Source organism: Drosophila albomicans, chromosome 3, assembly GCF_009650485.2.
Source record: "Drosophila albomicans strain 15112-1751.03 chromosome 3, ASM965048v2, whole genome shotgun sequence".
In the NCBI taxonomy this organism is placed as follows: domain Eukaryota; kingdom Metazoa; phylum Arthropoda; class Insecta; order Diptera; family Drosophilidae; genus Drosophila; species Drosophila albomicans.
The window spans coordinates 43,981,731-44,002,788 of NC_047629.2; the positions used below are offsets into that span (position 1 = coordinate 43,981,731).

General features: G+C 39.0%; 1 protein-coding gene across 4 annotated transcripts in view; it reads left to right on the forward strand.

The window, feature by feature from the left end:
* The first annotated feature begins 470 nt into the window (after positions 1–470).
* LOC117569646 (protein vein) overlaps positions 471–21,058 on the forward strand; it is a 44,194-nt gene continuing 23,606 nt past the window's right edge. For all 4 annotated transcript variants that reach the window (XM_034250887.2, XM_034250890.2, XM_034250888.2 and 1 more), the window contains exon 1: positions 471–3,625. In XM_034250887.2, coding sequence (XP_034106778.1) covers positions 2,239–3,625 — 1,387 coding nt within the window. In that variant the 5' untranslated portion in view covers positions 471–2,238. The remainder of the gene's footprint in view (positions 3,626–21,058) is intronic.

Sequence of the window (21,058 nt, forward strand, 5' to 3'; positions counted from 1 at the left end):
ACTGCAGACCGAGACACTGAGGCTGCCTGTGTTTGTGGATTTCGAATTGAATTTGAATTGCTTTCGAATTAAATCGGTGCAAAGATAAAAAAATAAAGAATTAAAAAAAGATATATGATAAAGATTACGGTACGCGATACGAGATCTAACTAATTTATGATTGTCGATTCGACTTCGATTTGCAAAGTGCGAGTGGGAAAAAAGTCGCGTGAATTTCGTCAGATCATGAAAGGACTTTCGATTTCGTATTGATATTGAATTGATGGTTGCATTGATAAGGCCAGTAAGGCGTTAAGTGAAGTGAATAAAAGAAGAAAAAAAAAGTCGAACGAGAATCCGAAGACGAAAACAAAACTTTGCACAACAATAACAAGAAATTGCAACTGCAACGGAAAATCCGCAAAGGGAACTTCGTCTCTGCCTCCGTCCAGCAAACAACTGACATCGTCTGTCTGCACAAGCACATATATACTATATATATATTGCTATATAAAAAACGATCGAGATCGATTTAGTGTGTGCGTGTGCAATATTCCAACATACAAACATATGTACTTGCTGTGACGATCCTCTATATAATCCACACATACACACCGATACAGTTATAATTCGCGTGTGTGCGTGTATATAGATATATATATATATTTGTAGATATATCTAGGCAGAGTAGAAGATATATGCGTATGAGCTGAACGCGGCGCACTCTGCTCTGCTTTTTTCTTTTATAATTACTTTTGTCTAAAATTAGAAAACGTGTGTGTTGTGTTCGTCGGGTGTGTGTGTGTTGCGTACGCGTCTCTGTATTAGTGTTAGTGTGTTAGTCTGTGTCTGGTATATCAACAACAACAACAACAACAACACGAGCAACAGCAACAGCAACATCATCATCATCGCCATCGTCATCAGCGACAACCGAGACAGTGTTCGCTTGTATGTGTGTGCCAGAAAACACTCGACAGTGAATCAGGCAACGACTACGACTACGACTACGACTATGTCTATATAGACAGATCGCGTATACGGCGAGACAAGCACTAGAGGCATTATCGGGGGGCTGGCCAGCCTACGAAAAGAAGCACACACACAGACACATATCGAACTGCTGTGTGAGATACGCGCGCAGCGAGGATTACAATTACAACAGCAGCAGCAACAGCGCAGCAACAACAACAACGACAACAACACTGTGACGGCGACAGCGACACGAACGAAGCGTCGCATCGCATCACACGAACGCGAGACGAAGCAGCCAATCGGCAATTGCCGACGGCAGCCGAACGTGCCAAACGAAACGCGCACGAAACGCGCGCGCGTGAAAAACGTCGTGAAAAACGCGTAAACAGCAGCAACGACAAAAATCACAAAACAAAACAAAAACAACAACAACAACAAAACTTCAAATCAAACGCCACGCGACGACCTTAAGTCTACGCCTAACGCAGAGGTTTTTAAGCAGGGGGGCGTGGCCAGTGCGTCGACTCCAAGGCGCTCAAGTGAAACGCAGCGAACAAAATAATTCTAACAGCAACATAAATAAGTGCAGCAACAACAGCAAAAGCGAACGAATCAACGAACGAACAACAACAATAATAACAACAAAAAGAATACAAGCAGCAATTTATTTATTTAAAGATATACGTATACATTTTTGCATTGCCAAAGCAGACGATCGGGCCAAAATGAGTCACCAGCAGCAACAACAGCAGCAACTACAAGAGCAACAGCAACAGCAACAACAACAAGAACAAGAGCTGACAGCAAAGTTCTCAAAGTGCTTATAAATATTATGCTAGCGATTGTCAAACATTGACACACACACATACACTATACACATACAATCTCACACCCTCTCTCACAGTCTGTGTCTCTGTCACTCACACACCCACTCATACAAGCTCGCTCTCTATCTCGCTCGCTCGCGCCTCTCTCTCTCGCTGCTGTCTCTCAAAATGCTACGAAACTATCGAAAGTATTTGCAGGATAAACGAAAATACGACAAGGCACAGCGACGACGCAGCATCGACAGCGACAGCAATTGTCAGGATTAGACAACAGCAGCCACAACAGACATTAGCAACCATCGGTCACTATTTGGAGCAACTAAATACAAAGACGAAGAAGTGAGAGCTTGAGCAAACACAATAAGAAGAGCAGCAACATCGACAGCAATTCGATTTGTTGAGTTTTGGGATTGTAAATAAAGCTAGGGCAACAGCAACAACAACTTTGGAGGACGCCATGTATGCGCAACATGTGCGCAAATGGAGTCTAAAAACGCAACTGCAACAAATGCCATTGATATCGCTAGCAATCTACGTCAGCAACATGTTGCTATTGATCACATGTGCGCCGACGATAACAGCAACAGCCACAGCAACAGCAACAGCTGCAGCTGCAACAGCAACAAACACACAACATCACACATTATGGGAAGCTGAAGAAAGCAGCTATTACATTGCATTGCCCCAACAACAGCAGCAACAACAACAGCTGGCGGCGGACAATGGCAGCAGTGGGAGCAGTGAAAGCGACAACAACAGCAACAGTAACAACAACAACAACAATATATTAAGTAGGCTGCTTAGCCGGCCAAGCAATAGTCTTAGTAGCACTAGCACTAGCAACATTAAGTTAAGGCCAGCAACAGTATTCGACGCACAGCAGCAGCAGCAGCAGCAACAGCAGCAACAAGTTCCAAATACGCTAATCAATAGTCAAATAAATAAATTATTATACAACAACGGCAATCCGAGCTTTGCGTTGAGCAGTAAAGCGCGGCGACATGCGTTGCCACAACTACAACAACAACAACTCAGCAGCAGCAGTAGCAACATCAATGCTGCGCGGCAGCAACCACAAGATGATGTTGCCTTTAACTATAATAGCAAAGTCAGAGCAGCAATCACACGCCATTTCATCGCGTCCTACGAAGTGCCAGAGAGCAGCCAAGTCAACGATCAAACGGCGCGCAATCGTCGCGATTTTGGCAACATCAGCAACAGCAACGTGGGTAGCCAACGACAACAGCGTGCTAACAACAACCATCGAAGGCAACAGCAGCAGGATAAACGCGAGCATCGCCGCCAGCGGCAGCAGCAACGCAAAGAGCAGCGACAGCAGAAGGAACAACACCAGCAGCAACAGCAACATCAACAGCAAAGGCAACAGCAGCGGCAACAACAGCGTCGCAAGCATCCGCGAAAGCATCGAAATCGCTGTCGATCTGGACGCTATTGCTCAGCGCGTGATCCCGCCCAGCTGGCGTTTGTAGCGCCCACCGTTTTCATGGGCGTCTTCACATCGATGACAGCCGATCGTCGCGCCAATTTCTCGGCCACAATGAAAGTGTTGCAGGTGTACAAGCAACAACGCGATCTGCAACTGCCGCCGTTGGTGCGATTGCAGTTCGCATTGCGCAACGGCAGCGGTGAATGCGACATCTACAGGGAGCGATTGCTGCCACGCGGATTGGTCCGTGGCAACGATCTCGAGCAATCCTCGGACGTCACTTACATGATGTTCGTGCAGCAAACGAATCCCGGCAACTTCTCCATCCTCGGACAGCCGATTCGTGTCACGCACTCGGTGCTCGAGTCAGTCAAAATGGCTGTGAATGAAACTTATGGTGAGTTTGCATTTTACTTTAATTTAAGATATCTAAGGAAATTATAGAGTATTGTTGGGGGAAAAGATTTAGGTCGAAATATTCAGAAATCTGAAATGATTGCAAAGTTTTTGGTGGCTACGAATCATCATTTCGCTGAATAATTATTATTATGACAGCTAAGAAATATTGAACATGGTTTATATTTTATGAATTTTAGAACTAAAATTTTTACCTCTACAATAATTTAGACTTTCATTTTATGGTTAAACTGACATCGTTATACTTAATAATATGTTAACTCAATATGCAGAATCAGTTCGAAATGATCTACCAGAAAAGTTCTCTCTAATTCATAATTATTATCATTACATTAGATGCTTTCTTTCACTGCCAGTTTATCTTAAAACATTTCTACAACATTTGTCTATCTTATGAAAAACCATATTCAATATTTTTGTTCAGGTGTTCCAAAGAGCATTTGCTTTAAACATAATTTCTTGCTGATGTAGACCTACTAAGAAAAGAAGTTAAACGAAGAGGAAGTTAAGAAATTATAAGTTCTTAAATTAATATAGGAAATTTAACTATAATTTATTGTTGATTGCCAAAGGATTATATTATTATTATTTTTCGTTGGTTGAAATATAAAGAGGCAACTGGATGTTTCATTGAAAATTAAACAACATTTTCATTTAAATTTGTTTTAAAAAAAAAGTTCTTTTATTCGACTACGTATGTACAAATCTACATATCAGAATTTATAGACTTCCTCAAAATGATTTACTTATACAAAGAATAAATGCCATAATCTAGATTATTCTAGTTTACGCAGCATTTACATTGTCAAATCTATCTTGCAACATTTGCCTAAGACTTCTATTTAACACTCAAGCTATTATATTAAGTTTTGATCTTGAAAACTTTTATCTTCAGAGCTGCAACTTTGTCTAATGATAACATAAGATTGTTTCTTTTTACACTATGTTCCTGTTCTCATTTTTGTGGAATACTTGAAAGTTGTTGCTTTAAAGATGCGATACAGATAGGCTGCCGAGCAGAAATCCCTTTCGAGGTTTGCATTTTTATTGAAATTGTGCAAAAGAATGTTGTGCAGCAATCTTATCGATGCATTCTATCTCTTTTCCGCCCACTCAGAGGCTCTTCCGCCTCTCTTGGCCAATTTTTCTTCGCTGCTGCTGCTGCTCTTGATGTTGTTGTTGTTGTTGCTGCTGCTGTTTCTGTTTAATGAAAATTTACCTTTTTTTATGCTGAATTTCTTATTTGCCAACTTCACGCTCTGCTAATATCCACCAGACCGAAATAATTTTATGCAACACACACACACACGAGCAACTTACACGAGCAATACACATGAGCAACACTCTCTCACACTCACATACATACAACATTGGAGCCGTCGCACATGCGCCGACGATTGCAATTTTCCGTTCCAAGTCCGCATCCAGGCGAATGTTGTTGGTGTTGCTGTTGTTGTTGCTGTTGTTGCTGTTGCTGCCTGCTGCTTCTTCTACAATTTGGTGGCTGGGCAGCAACAAGAAAAGCTCAGCTCTAGAATTGTTGCCGTTTGCTGTTGCTAGTTGCACATTTTAATTAAATTCGCATTAATTTTGTGCTGCTCCCCAAGTTGGAAAAACTTTTGAAAACTCATTTCTTCTGGCCTTCGTCGTCGTCATCGTCGTCGACGTCGACGTCGTCAACGTTGGCATCTGCAGTCGACCTTTGCGGTTGGCAGACCCAGCCCTAAGTTGTTGCTGTTGCTGTTGTTGCTGCTGTTGTTGTAATTATTGTTGCGTTGCGGTTCATGACGTTTGCGTCTGTAACGCGACTAAATGCGCAACAACACACAGATCCCGACTTCAGTGTGTGTATGTGTGTGTGTGTGTGTGTGTTTGTATCCCCCGCCTTGAGTTGCCGCGTTTCGTTGCCTCTTTTTTTTTTGCTTCTTTATTATTTTTATTGTCTTTTGCCGTCTTTGCTTTGTTTCAATGCGATCGCAATTAGATTTTTAATTCATTTTTTGCTGCTGCTGCCGCTGCGTCTTCTTTGGCTTCCGTCATGGCTGGCGCACACACACAGACAACAAGAGAGTGAGATGGAGGGAGAGAGAGAGGGGAGGAGACACTGTCGCCCTTTGCAGCAGCAGCAGCAACAGCAGACAGAAATCAGCTGCAATCAGCTGTTCCCTCGCGACAACTCGATATGCTCTCTTTACTCAGCAATTCTTCTGGATCTCTCTCTGTGTCCTCAAATCTTTGGTCCCAAACTCACTCTTTCTGCTCTTGACTTTTTGCTCTCTCTTTCTTCTGCTTGCAATTATTCTCCTCAATTAATTCTTTTGCATTCGTCAAACCTCACTCTGGTCTCATCCATATTTCTCCACTCAAAACATCTGAATCTTTTTCTATAGCCCGACTCTGGTTCATCTATCTCTTTCCCCACCCTTCTACCTCTCTCTGCCTTCATATCTTCCTTCTCACATCTGCTTGCAACATTTGTCTTTCTCTCTCTCTTCAATTAATTCCTTATTTTACTCGAAGTCTTCTCTATATTTCCCCACTCAAATTTTCTCAATCTTTCTTTATAGCTCCACTCAGATCTTTCTTCCATCTCTTGCCTCCATCTCTTTATTTCTCCACTCAACTCTTCGGTTTATCTTACTATCCTCAACTGTTCCTCTCTCTTTTGCTTGCAATTGTTGCTTCTCTCTTTAATTTATTCTTCATATTACTCAACTCTTCTCTCAAGCTTCATTTAACTCTTCCCTATATCTAAGGTCTTCTTCCTATATCTTCCCCCTCAACTTTTCCCTACATCTCTCTCTTCTTCATCAACTCTTCCCTTCCCTTTTCCCCTCCTCAGCCACAGCTCATTTTGTGTTTATTTACTTATTGCCCCCGCTTCCCTTTGCAGCTTTGCAGCTTCCAGCTTCCAGCTTTAGCTTAATGAATGAAATCGCCAATGAATGGCAAACTAAATGGTATGAGAGAAAGAGATTCGAGAGGGGACTGCAGGGACAGGATATTTACTTTTTCGTCTGCTCCGATTGATTTATTTTGCTTTGAGCTTTGTGCTGTTCGCAAACGCAGCACAAAACATTATTCGTTTTTTTTCGCAGCTGCCTTCCGCGAGTTAACTGTAAATCTCTTTCGCTTAAACAAAAAATGAAACAATCATGCACTAAATGCATACTTAAACTAGACGAATTAAGCATATATGCATATACATATAAGAGAGAGAGCTAAACACCCACGCACTCATCAGCATACGCAAAAAAGGCATTTGCATATCAATATAGTTTTGGTAGCTGTTGGCCATAAAGCAAATCAATCACCAGCTAGATCGAGCTGAAGATCGTCATAAAACAAAACCGAAAAAAAGAGGAGAAGTCAAGCCAATCAATGTCAATCTCGCAATCTGCCAATCTAGATGAGAAACCACAAATAACCCAATCAACACTTTACAGATGCGACAATCTGAATCGGTTTTCAGTTTTTTTTTTTTGTACCAGGTTCGAATATTAATCATACGCCACCGGTGACGGAGTTTCAGCGCTTCTACGCTCTGCTTGAAACTAATTAAAATGCCTTCGAACTTGAATGAATCGGTATTTTCATGAATTAACTGGTCCAAACACACATTGGCCAATTTGCACCCACGCAACGCAGCTCACACAATTCTCACACGAGAAAAGATGAAATACACCAAAAAGAAAAAAAAAACACTCCAAAGAAGCCAACGAACAACAAAATGTGACTCCAAATATAAAAAAGGCCATGTGAAAAATAAATAAAAAATAAATGTTTTATTTCTTCAGCGCGGGCTATTATAGTTGATATTTCATTTTGTTGTTGTTGTTGTTGTTGTTGTCTGCTTTATCTTTATTCTTGCTGTTGCTGTTGTTGCTGAGGTGTTAAGTAAATTAGCTGCTCATAAAACATCATTTGCTTTTGTGTGCTCGTCGTTACCAGCAGCAGCAGCAGCAGTAGCAGAAGCTGAAGCAGCAGCAGCAGCATCGATGTTGATGTTGGTTGTTTGTTTTGGTTAAAAGCGGAGACAAACTGGCAGTGCTCGAAATGCCGCCAAGCGTATACCAGAAGCAATCGCAACAACAGCAACAAGCAATAAACTGTTGTGCTGGCATCAGCAGCAACACCTTCAATCAGTGCACAACTGTCGCTGTCTTTTAACCATTTACAACATTATATAATACTATATTGTACATACATATAAGTTGCAACATTGAAAATCAATTTGTGGTTTTATCTAACTATGAGTATAGATTTCATTGCATTTGTTTGAACCTTGACTGTGAGTTTCGCATTACGCGCAAAGCTCTCGCTCTCTGTGTCTCTGTATCTCTACTCTGGTTGCACTTGTCGCCACTAGAATTGTTTAGCAAGCGATTGCACAAGCGGAAAACGATTTAACAGCAACAACAACAATGGCAGCAACAACAACTGAGACAGCTAAGAATTTATTTAGGTCAACGCCTACGTTGCATAGAGACAAACTTACTCAACGGCACCCACAATTCATCATCTCTGGCTACCTGGTCAGAAGATTTTTCGCTGTTTTCTTCACATTGTTGTTGTTGTTGTTGTTGTTGTACGCGTCACGCCAGAGAAGATACAACAAACTGCGACTGCGACGATTCTTCGACTTTTTTCGTTGTTTTCTTTCTGTTTTTTTATACCCGCTACTTATGGGGTAGAAGGGTATTATAACTATAGTTTTTGCTTTGGTTGACCATTTTGTATATTATGTACTCTATGGTATACTTTAATGTATTAGTATATAAATGTACCAATTATAGTCTTCAGTATATTTTTCATATTTGTTAGGTATTATAACTTTGTGCCCAATCTTTTTGCTTTTGTTGATCATTTGGTATATTTTGTACTCTATGGTATATTCTGAATGTAATAGTATGTATAGGCCTATGGTATATCTTTTCGGTATATTATTTTTGTATATTTATAGAATAATGCCGCACTGTTTTTCATTCATTAAAAATGTCTAGCGAGTATCTCACAGTCGAGCACTCTCAACTGCAGCTTTCTTACTTGTTTTTTTTTTTTTTTTTTTTTGGTAATTAAGTATGAATGCCGGCGCTAGACGCAGCAAACCAAATGAACAACTACGCGTAGTCAACAGTCATGAAAGGGGGAGGGAGTGCAGGAGAGGGGGGGTGGAGAGGGGACCCCATTGGTAGCATCACCTAGGGGCCGTTTGGCATGCGGGAAATAGAAAATTATAACGAAACGAAATGAAACAAAATGAAATGAAATGAAATGAAATTTTCAAATGGCATCGCATGTTGCTGTTGCCGTTGCCCGTCGTTGACTGAGTCGCCACTCGCTGCCACTTGCCCTGCTCAGCCCCTCCCCGTCTGCCCCTAACCCACCCTCCGCTGCCAGTCGACGTTTATGAGTTTTACGCTATTTCTGGCCCCGCCAACAACAACAACAACAGCAACAACAACAACAAGATCGGCGGGCAGCTGAAAAGCATTTCGAGAATAGGAAGACGTCGCTTTCGTCGCTGTCGATGTCGTCGCCTTCATCATCATCGTCAGCGCCGCCTTGCCAAAAATATTATGCTTGTTAGCCTCCCTCTAAGTGCACTTTCCTCTCCGTCTTCCCCCTTACCTCCCTCCCCTTTTCCGCTACAAATGATGTCTGTAATTCGCATTTGGAAATCAGAGATGCGGCATCTTGAAGCAAAGCGCGTTGCACCTAACGCAAGTGGCGCTAATGGCGCATCGACCAATATCAATGGCAATCCACTGTTCCACTCGAGCTTAATGGTCCCAGTCCCTCTCCACTCCCTTGCCTCTCCAGCAGCGGATGTGACATAATATCCATCCACATTCTCATTCTTTGCCAACTACGAATATCGATTGTGAAATGCATAAAACGTATGGCACTCATTTCTGACTGAGTTCATTTGCTCAATATTCCAATTCCTATTCCGATTCAGATCTGTGTCGGCGATATCAAAGTTAGCGCAACTGCCCCACAGGTGGCGCTTCCCGCCCCTCACAAAGCATAATGAACATATTTTTTTCACTCTTTAGCATAATATCGAACTCTGTATGCTTTGCATTTAACTCATTGAATGGGCATTTTTCATCCGATTCTTGGAATGTACGAAAATTTCTTCACTACACACACACAAATAGATCTATATTTGTGGCAGCCCTATATAAACTATATAGAATTGAGCATTTAACAAATTTCTCGTGGCAAATTGTATTTTCAATTAATTGTTTTTCGGATGAAAAATGTTGTTAGTTTTGTTGTATTTCACATTTTTATATAGTTCTCTTTTGAGCTAATTATTTTCGTTTCTTTCGTGAATATTTTTTATTTATGAGAACCTTTAATATTGCTGAAGACTTAAATATTAACGTATTTATTATTTTAAAAATGGAAAAACATTTATAAACTCATATTGTCATAATGAGATCTACAAAATCTGAAGATCCTTTGACGAAAATGTTATAAGAGGTCGACTTAATACATTTATTTTTTTGAGAACACTTCTTAGTTTCGTCTAACTTATGAAATAGTAGAAATTTTCTTGTTTTTTCCACAATTATAATTCTCACAATTTGTAAAATATTCCATAATATTTGCATCTGTTTTACTTTCAGCGTTGTATAAAATTGAATTTCTATATTTTGAAAAAGCATGTTTCTGCTCTTATAAACTTCATAAAATGTTCACAATACTTTGACTCAAAGATATTGTTTATTATTCTTCAAATTCCTTTCATAAAAATAACATATTTATTTCAACTAAGTTTGCTTATTCAAAAAATAATTTATTGTGGTTCGAAACTTCAAGAAGAGATAATTATTTTCGCTTTTTTCTTGTATATTTTTTATTTATGTCTAATCTGAATTTTGTTCAATATTTATGTATTAACCTATTCATTTATTGAAGTTATTTTTATTTATTTTATATATTTCTTGAAGATAATGAGATTTTCAAAGCCTCAAGATCCTTTGATGAAGATGTTATAATTACATTACATTTTTGGAATTTTACATTTTATACTTAAAATGTCTTTTATTTAATGTTTAATTCTCCATATTTGTGGTTACAAACTCCATCAAGTATTCCGAATGCTCTTCTGCATTTGTTGGCATGTTTTGTTGTTGGCCTCAAGATTTTGCGTTAATTTTCGCGGCACTTGCGGCACATTCCAAATAAATAGCCGCGCAGCAGCTAAGATAAATGATAAGATACAGATACATCTTGTTGTTGTCGGTTGTCGGTTGGTCGGTTGTTCACTAATTGTTTGTTGCCTTGCTTGCTGTTTAATTTCTGCCCGCATAAACGCATTGCCCTCGGCCACCTTTTGCTCCACTAAACGCGTCTCCGCCCCCTCGCCTTGCAACTGCTCTCCTTTCCCCCTCCTCCATCACCTTATGCTCTTGCGGCTGTGTTGAAAATGCTGAAAATACTGAAAAACGCTTCAACAGTTGCGCACGCGGCCAAGATTAATGACAACGCAGCTTATTGAAATTGATTGATATTTTTCGAAGAGAGTTGAAGAGTTATTTTGAGAAATCGTTTCGTTTCGTTTCGTTTGGTTTCGGATTCGGTTTCATGTTTTTGTTTTTGGCAGCATCATTTGCTCAGTTTCCCATGGTACAGATATTAGAGTCGGAAAGCTTAATGGTTTCTAACTAACTCAACTAACTAACCGTTTAAACTTTGCAATTTGAGTTGGCGGCGCAAACGCTTTGAACTTCGCTTGGCCGCTTTTAAAAGGAAGTACGCAATATATTTGGGCGCGAATATTAGCAGCTACTGTCCAGCTATTGTCCTGCTCTGGCATCTCCATGGAACTCTCCACTTAGTCTATCCTTTTTTTCATGTTAATAAGTAAGAAATCTGCAGTAAAGTGTGCCCGATTGTGAGATACCCGCTATCCATTGTGAATAAAACAAAAAAGTACCAAATGAATGTACTTCAGACTTACTTAAATGTTCCAAAGATTATGTTTTTGGTATATTCATATAGTACCATTTAAAATATACCAGAGAACGCAAAACATACTAGAATGTCAGCTAAGGCAACTATGGAAGCGTTTTTTCCCATATCAAAGCATTTATTAAAAATTTTTTGATCACAACAAAATTTACAGGAATCATAAATACTATAATTATTATTGTTTGTACCAAAATTGTAATCGTTAGCTTCAAAATTACGCTTGTTATTCGAATTTTGTCAATTTGTGGGGGCGGAAGTGGGCGTAACAAAAATGTGAAACTAATTTTATCTGCGCGCAAACATAACAAATGCTGTCAAAAAAGAATTAGATCTCCATCTCTTATAGTCTCTGAGATGTAGGTGTTCATACAGATGGACGGACAGACGGACGGACATTTCTATATCTATACTTTTGGAGTGGGGATTCCTACTTCTGTTTGTTACTTACATTTTCTGCAGGCACACAGTTATCATAATTACAGCAAACATTCATACAGTAGCTGTGGTTGCTGTTGCAGCATTTCAGCAACATCTCTTGACAGCTTCTTCATCGTTGACAGCCATCGTTTCTTTTGGCTAATCGCATTTGCCACATTTGAATTGCGTTCTTAATGCAATTGATAGAACACAAACGATTTCGACTTCTTACCTGCGTGGGAAAAAAGTAATTTTTCGAACTCGAAACTCTAATCTCAACGTGCAACAGGTAAATCGAGAACATCACATGCCACATGTCCTCAGATCTTTCATAGACCGGAAATTCCCCGCGCGCCTTTCACCTTGGGTTTTATGATGAATTTTTGTCACTTGGCGTGAGCGTTTGCTCTCTGTGGGATTTTCCGCCACTGGCACTGCCACCGAGCGGAAATTCCAAAACAATTGCAACTGCTGTTCGAACAGCAGCAGCAACAGCAGCAGCAGCAAATATGTTGCACTTTGCGCTTATGAAAATTATATAAAATGTGTATTATTAAACACGCAAATTGCAGCCAATCATCCGCAGTTCTCTCTCTATCTCGCTCTTTGCTTGTTGCCGGCCGGCAAGCTGACCGTGTGCTATAAAAAAAGCCAAAAAAACAAACGCAAAAAACAAAAAACGACAGCAATGAAAATCAGCTAAAATTGCCGCTGGCTGCGCGAGCCACTGGCCACTTTGCCACTTGCCACTTTGGGGCAAGCTGAGCGCGTGTTTGTCTGTTTAGTTTTTTTTTTTTGTTTTTGGTTCCCAAGCTTTACTCACACACACACACACACATGCAGCTGACAATTTCAAGTTGGAGTTGCATTTTTAGCAGCATTTTTGTGCAGCATTTTATTCATCGCCGCGAGCAACAAATTTGCTGCTGTGGCTGCTGGTTGCTGGTTGCTGCTGTTTGAGCTACTCAGTGGCAACTGCTTCACCTTGTGCAGCAAGCGCAAGCTATTTAAATGGTATTTAAATGTGTCTAAATGCAATTTTTGGTGGCTTTTCGAATGCGCAACAACAAATGCCTGACATAATTGAGCCGCTGTCAAGGACGCAGCCACAAAACACTTTGCGATAGCAACATGTTGCTCAGTGCAAAATATATTTATTTTCACACAGCAAATTATTTGTGGCAGCCTCATAACAACAAGTTGCCAGGTAGCTGGCATGCCACACACAGCAACAGCAGCAGCTCGACAACTTGCAACGTGCAACTTCGCTTGACCAAGGCGAGCGCATAAAGCATAAGCATAAAAAGCTAAAACTTGCAACTCGAAAAAGTCATTATATGCAACGTCTGCGTCGCCGTTGACTGCGTCTTTGGCTTTGACTGCGACACATTTGCTTAAATAACAACAGCAGCAGCCACAGCAGCAACAGCAGCAGCAGCAACTGTTGCCGCCGCCGCAGTGAAGAATTTTTTTCTTTACTATTTTTTTTTTATTGCCACAGTTGGAAAATGCAAGCAAGTTTATGCCTAGACACAAGGGGAGGAGGCTGCAGAAAAAAAGAGAAGAAAAAACACACACGCGAAGCAGAAAGAGAGAGAGAGAGGAGAAAAAATAAAGTCGCTGCGCGATGTGTCTTGGGTGTCTTGGATTTCCAGTTTTCGGTTCCCACAATGCAAAATTAGGTACGAAGCGTCGTCCCCATGACGTAATTAGCATAGAGCAGTTTGCAGTCGACGTCGCAGTCGCAGTCGTATTCGCAGTCGTCGCATTCGCAGTTGAAGTTGTTGTCGGGAGCCCATAAAGCGAATTTACCGCACAGCACGCCAGACGCACTGCAAAAAGGGGGCGGCAACAGCAACGTGGTGGCAACCAGTCGAACAGACAGACAGACAGACGGAGGGAGGGACAAACAGAGAGAGAGAGAGGGGGGGGGGGGGACAGGTGAGCCATTGCCATTGCGCATGTGTGGCGTGCGAACGCGCAGCTGGACGAGGACGTCGTCATAACTCATGTGGCAGCCGTTGCAATTGTCCAACTCGTCGCTGTCGCTGCTGCTGCTGCTGTCGACGTCGACTGCGACTGAGGCCGCGAAACATTCGAAGTTGTCGTTGCCATCGATGTTGCTGTTATTGTCGTTGTTGTTGTTGTTGTCGCTGTTGTCGTCATCGTCATCGCTTTGAAAATAAAAACATTTCGCTTAACGATCTTTATCGATGCGATTATTGATTGTGTTGTTGTGGTTGCTGCTGCCAATGTTGTTGTTATTGTTATTTGCGGTTGCTTTTGTTTGTTGCTGCAGCGCAACCAAAGACCGCAACATCAACACGTAGTGGATACTAGCAACATGTTGCCAGTGCATTAGATGCAACATTGTTGCTGCGCTTAATGCAATTTTTCCTAATACGGAACCAGTTCATTATTTGCCATAACGAAAACAAAAGAAAAGGCGCACATTTGTTGAGAAAGATAGTTTAATATGGGAATTACATTAGTAAAGATAACAAAAATGTTAACATTATTGGACTTGCATGAATTAAAACCAATCTATAAAGTAAATTTAGCAATACTGGAAATAAAGTTGAAAAATATGTTATACCTAAAAAGTAAAACAATTATTATTTTTTATGTGTTGAACTTTTACTAAACCATTAATAATGTTGTAAGAGATAAATTCACATTTCAATTTAAAAAATATATAAAACAAATTTAAGTATTTATTATTAGCAAACATTTGAAGTAAACAAATTATTACTTAAAAGATCAGCAAGTATTATTTTTGATTGTTGAATGACACAAGATAAGATAAATAGTTATTAGAAATACAAAAATGAAATAAAATTTTAATGTAAAATTACTTCATTTGTTTGATTGACAACTAATTAAAACAATAAAATGTTAATGTGAAAGTTCAAGTATTATTATTTTGTAAGCGAATGAACTTTATTAAGATGGGAAATAATAATAATGTGGAATTACAATAATCAGAAAATATTTATAAAGTAAATTATTGGAAATGAATTAAGAAAATAATTATTATTTCAAAATTCACCTAACATTATTTTTTATTTCAATCATTTTCAAGAGTATAAACTTAATGAATTGATATTTAAAATTAAAATGGACACATTATAAATACAATGACCTTATAATTTAAATAATGTACCTAAAACGTTAATATTATATTTTGTGTATGAATTGCAATAAAATTTGTTATATTATAAGTTCAATTGAGATTTAAAAATTGTCAAGCAGTCAACAACTAAGAAAATTCCTATAAAGCTTCTTGAGTGCAAAAAAAGTCCTTGCAACAAAGTAAATAAACGAATTCATTATATTAGTTGCACTTTTTAACATTAATGCACATTGCACACACATTTAATGTATTTTTTATGAAAATACTGCGAGTATAGAATTAGTTAACTAACTGGAACTCTGCATTAGTCACACGTGTCAGACTGGAAAATTGAGAAGACAACAAGTTTTGTGTGTCCGTCGTTAGTCTTCTGTCTTTCGTCTTGGTCATCCATCTGGCTAACAGCAGCAGCCTGGCTGGTCTCAGTGCCTGTCTTGTCTGGATGTCTGTCTGTCTTTCTGTCTGGCTAACAGACTTTTCACTTCTTCTTTGGCCGGCACTCAGCGCGCGCTTTCATATGAAATTCTTGGCATAGTTTGTCTGACAGGCCAAGCTGCCTGTTGTCCATTGCCTGTTGCCTGTTTTGCTGCTGTTGCTGCTGGATGTTGCCACAGCTCCTTTGCTGCCTGCTGCCTGTTGCCTGACTGCCTGCCAACCACTTATTACGTAATTATTTAGCCACGGCAGCATCGCCCTGGGCACGTGTTGCCAACTCTGACTGGCAACTCTTAACTGCCAACTGGCGGCAAACTCTTGGGCACCTGTTGCTCTCTCAGTCTTGAGTCTCAGTCTTCGGCTATTTATGCTATAATTTCAGGCATGCAGCTAACCTGACTTGACTCTGGCTGTGGCTGTTGCTGTAGCAAGGGCAACAACGTCTGCAAACATCAATTCAATTTGCATTACTTGGCCTCGAGCTTGAGCTTCTTGTAGTTCCCCTTTTGAAAACTGCATTTGTTGATAAGTTTTTGATAATGCTCCTCAGTTCTTTTAATCTTTACGAGCAGCCAAATCAAATGGTTGCACTTCAGCGATTACACGTGCCCTCAGCATGTACTAAAAAAAAATAATATTACTGGCAAACTGACAGAGAAACAACAAGCCAAAAAAAAGCGAACAAAAAAAAACTGAGTTAACGGCGCTTTGCCAACTGTTTTACGGTTTCTGCCAGTTGCAATTAAGCCCAAAGCGTAGAAATTTTGATCGTTTCATAGACCATAAAGCGCTACGCTCTCACTAGCCCACAAAACGAGACGAGAGATAGTCATAGCAAACGGTGCGTATGAGCAATGTCTTTAAATACAACCACGTATTTTTCATTTGTCAGCTTTATAGTTTTTAATAATCAGCATTTTCTCCCTCCCCCAAAAACGAAATTATTATTATTATTCTTATAAACGGAACGTGTCATAAAAGAAAGAATGAAAAGTCTTCTTGGAAAAAATCTGCACACACAATTTGTCAGCAGAAAAAGTTGTTCAAATACAAAATACATATAAATTTCTAATATTTGTTTTTATTAGCGCATAATTTAAATGTCATGCAGACCGCTTACTTAAAATGTGATCAAAAATATAACAAACAATTTTGATGGCACATTTTTGTCGATTATTCGAAAGCCAACAACTGATTTATCCATAATTATTTTGAACATTTTAACTACTTAGAAAATTGCGAGTACGCAACAAAAAAGAATCGCTTTTCGTTGTCAAATATTATTTTGAATATTTTCATTTTGTTGCTAGTTTTTAGTTTAGTTTGCCAAAAACAAAAAAATATATTCGCTTGGCATTTTGTCAACTGTCAACTGGCCAAATTGAAACTCATGAGTTCCACTTATCAATGTTTTATGTCTCATGTTTTGTGCTTCTCTCGCTTCTCTTTGTGTTTGCGACATTTATCGACATTTTGTCAGTATATTTGTGTATGTGTGTGTGTGTGTGTTGTGGTCTTAACAACAATTTTAATTGTTTATTTATGCGTCGCGGCGTCTTATAATTCCAACATTAGTTAATGCGTTTATAATGCGCAAAAAGAGCAGCAACAACAAAAATACTTTGTGTGACTCTTTTTTTGGCGCCTTTCATACAATTGACGGGCAATTCCCACGCTGCGTATGAAATAAATTTCAAAAATTGTGAGCTCCTCTGTACATTTTAATGATGCCACCAAAAAGAAAGAGAGAAGACCAAAAATGAAATAAAATGAAATAAAATAAAATACCGAAAAAAGGCGAAAAACCAAAAATGAAACAACTTTGAAGCCGCCGCATCGACGGCCAAGTAATTTTCTTGCTATTCGTTGTAGTTGTTGTTAGTACTTTTGTTGTTGCTATTGCTATTGCTATTGCTGCTGCTGTTTTGGTTGTTAGGCGCCCCATTATAAATCTGCGCCAGTCTATGACAGTTTCTGGCCCAAAATGTGACGCCAAAGTTTGCGTTTGCGTTTTGCCTTTGCGTTTGCCTTTCTGATTTTTCGTTTCGTTTCATTTCGGATTTTTCTGGGGGCCATTGCTCGGCGTCTGACGCCTGTCGCCTCTGACGTGACTGCAAATGAGGCAGCGTGACAAGCGAACGACCCAAAAGCAGAAAGAGACAGATCTATACAGAGAAAGAGAGAGAGCGAGAGAGAGAGTTTAAAGTGGGTGCTGAAATGATCTCGTGATACGCTTTTGTGTTGGCATTACTTATCGGCGTGTATTACTTAGATAACTTTAGTTATTCCCAGAAAATCAAGTAACGAACTTTACGCCCATGACGTATTTACTATCACTGTATGTGTGTTTACGGTGCGTATGCGTAATGTGCCCAGTCGCGTTAGTCGCTAACAAATCATTTAATGGCCAATCTATTGGTTGGGTATTCACATGTTAAATTTATTTATTATTTATTTAAGAACAAACACTTTAATAAATTAACTAGAATATAAACACTATAATAATGGTCATAAAATGATTGCGCTATCAGTTTCTTGTAATTGATAATATTTGATTAAAATACGACACAGTCGCAACTAAACAATTATTGAGCACTTTTTAAAGGTCTTTGTGTACTTATTTTGATTTTATTTCTTTGCTTCTTGGTTTTGTTAGTTATTAATGGCAACTATTATATAATTTTATTCAATTCAATTTATTTTAATTTTTGAAATACTTTCCTAATTGATCATTATATTTAGATATAGTTTTTAGCAACTAGTATATGTTTTATTTCTTCGGCGGATCGATGTATCATCAATTTATTATGATCTTTTGTGCTTAGTCAAATTATAGTCTACACTTCTGATAATAAATCAAACCAAAATTTAGACAACAACTTGATTAAAGATTGTATACTTTAAACTGCAATAAATGCTTAAAGTGCAGATATATTTCCTGGGTTATTGAAATGATTTCTGAAGGTTATGAGATTGATGGAAAAAATAGTTCTGATTATAATTATTATTACCTGTATTTTAGAAATGAAGAATTCGTCTTATTGTTTATGTGAGTATTTCACTTACCATCGTATTCTTTTTAAAATTATTATATTAACTAGTTTCTTTGATTAAACGTTTTAAAAATGTTATATTATCATGAAGATTATTTTTATTAATAAACTTCTTGATTGAATACTATTTTACTACTTTGCTGATATATTTTCTGTTTTATTTTTTAATGACTTCTTATGTTTTTATGATTTAAAAACATTAAGATTTTTTCTTAGTATTTTTTAGAGCATTTTTTATTTGTCTTATTACTATTATTATTAAGAGTATTTTACTTTTTCATTGATTTAAAGAAATGAAGAATTCGTAATGTAAAAGAACTTTTCTTGCTTTGTATATTTCATGAGTTTTACATATAATTTCTAAAAGTTGTAAATGATTTATTTGAACTACTTTACTTAGTTTGCTGATATAATTTCTGGGGTTTTAAAATTAATTCAAATGTTGTTTTGATCTAAAGGAATGAAGATTTTTTTGATTATTATTTTTTGAAGTATTTTTACTTCGCAAGCTTGTATTATTATTATTATTAAATGTATTTTACGTACTAGTAGCTTTGTTTTAAGGAACTGAAGAATTTGTCTTATTATTATTATTAAGAGTATTTTACTCGCTAGCCTCCTTAATCGATTTGCTAGCAAAACACTTGCCATCGACTGTGAAGTGGCAACAACTACCGGGTTTGCTAGCCAAACAGGCTGCAACTTTGCTGCTGAGGCTGTTGCTGCTACCAAAAGTTGTTATTGTTATGGTTGTTGTTGCAGTTGCGATTGTTGTTGTCGTTGGACGACATCGCATCTTTATTTAGACACAAAAATGTTGCATGTTGCGCGCTTTTCACCAAATGCGCACCTTGTCCACATTATTATGCAAAGAGGGTTGCACTATTTACCCAAAAATGGCCGTGGCTAATGATGATGATTGCCAGCTTTGCCACAGCAGCAGCAACAGCAACAACAGCTAGACTGTCTGGCCAGACAATCGAGCCAACTTTTGTTGCCTGCTGCCTGGTTGCCTGGTTGCTGGTTGCACTTGGCCAAAACGGCTGTGCAAGCAACTTGTTGCTGTAAATGTTGCCAAGCGATTGTTTATATGTCATTGGCAATTAGTTGTTGTTGTTATTGTTGCTATAACTACAAGTAGTTGTTGCTCTCTCGGTGTGTTTTTGTATTTGTTTATGGCGCTTCCTGCTGCGTTCGCCGGGACTAACTAAATATTTAGCTATCAACATTTTTGGCAGCTTTAAAACGCAATTTGTTTATGGGGAATTTCGTATTCTACTTGTTCATGCATTGTTCTGATCTCAACTCAAAAACTAATTAATTTAAAATGGAAAATCTTCTGTGCCTGCGTCTTTGCGAGTCTTTCGCCCTTTGACAAAATGACGAAATATTTATTTGAAATCTTTCATGTTTCATAAATTTATGTGCAATTTATTTTTAAAAACGCCGTCGTCGCGACGATGAGCGAGCGATGAGCTGACAAACACAGCGATGAAGAGGGGGAGAGAAAGGCACCCCACAACAACAACAGCGACTAGAGCTGCCCCTATTTAAAGTGTGCGCCTAATTAGAGCTGCAGTAATAATAACAACAACAACGAAAACAACAACGGCATGTGGCGCCATGTTTGTTGGCCAAAATTAAAACTACAGCAAAAGAAAATACAGTGAAGAGATCAAAGGGCTTTTTTTTCGTGTGCCTTTTGCTTCGCAGTCGGCGCCGCCGCTGTTGATTGCGCAAAAAACGAACGCTAGAGGCCGCCACCTTATGCGCTGCGGGCAGTAGCAGAAGAAGAAGAAGCAGATGAGCTGACTTTTGCTCTGCTTTTTTTTTTGCATATCAATCAGTTGGTGCAACAGTTGCTGCTGCTGCTTCTGTTGATAATTATCAGTTTGAAGATTGTGCCAAAGATGCCCCCAAGCCATTAAAGGTGTTGAAAAGGCACATAATTTGTTGTTGTTACTGTGGCTGTTATCAGGTTACGGCATTGATATTGATATAAAAGCAATTAGCAAGCAGCGACCAGCAGATGTTGTTGTTGTTGTTGCTGCCAGCTGGTGCCCGATTCTCTTTCCATAGAAATTGTCAAGCTGTGACTTTGATCTGCGGAAATGTTTCGGCAGCAACAACTTTGAATTTGATTTGAAAAAATAAAGGCCTCTAGTCTCCACACACATACACACACATAGAGAGAGAGAGAAACTAAACAGTTCCTACAGGGTCTTATTTATAGCCACAATTTTTATGCTCCATTTCAATGGGCCGACATAGACGGCGCGCGCCGCCATCCCCTGCCATGCCTCCTTCTTTGTTCCCCCCTCTTTGGCTTGCCGCCGTCATCGCCGTTTGCCCCTTTGAAGATTGCCCCTAGGTTAGCCCCTCCCTGCCG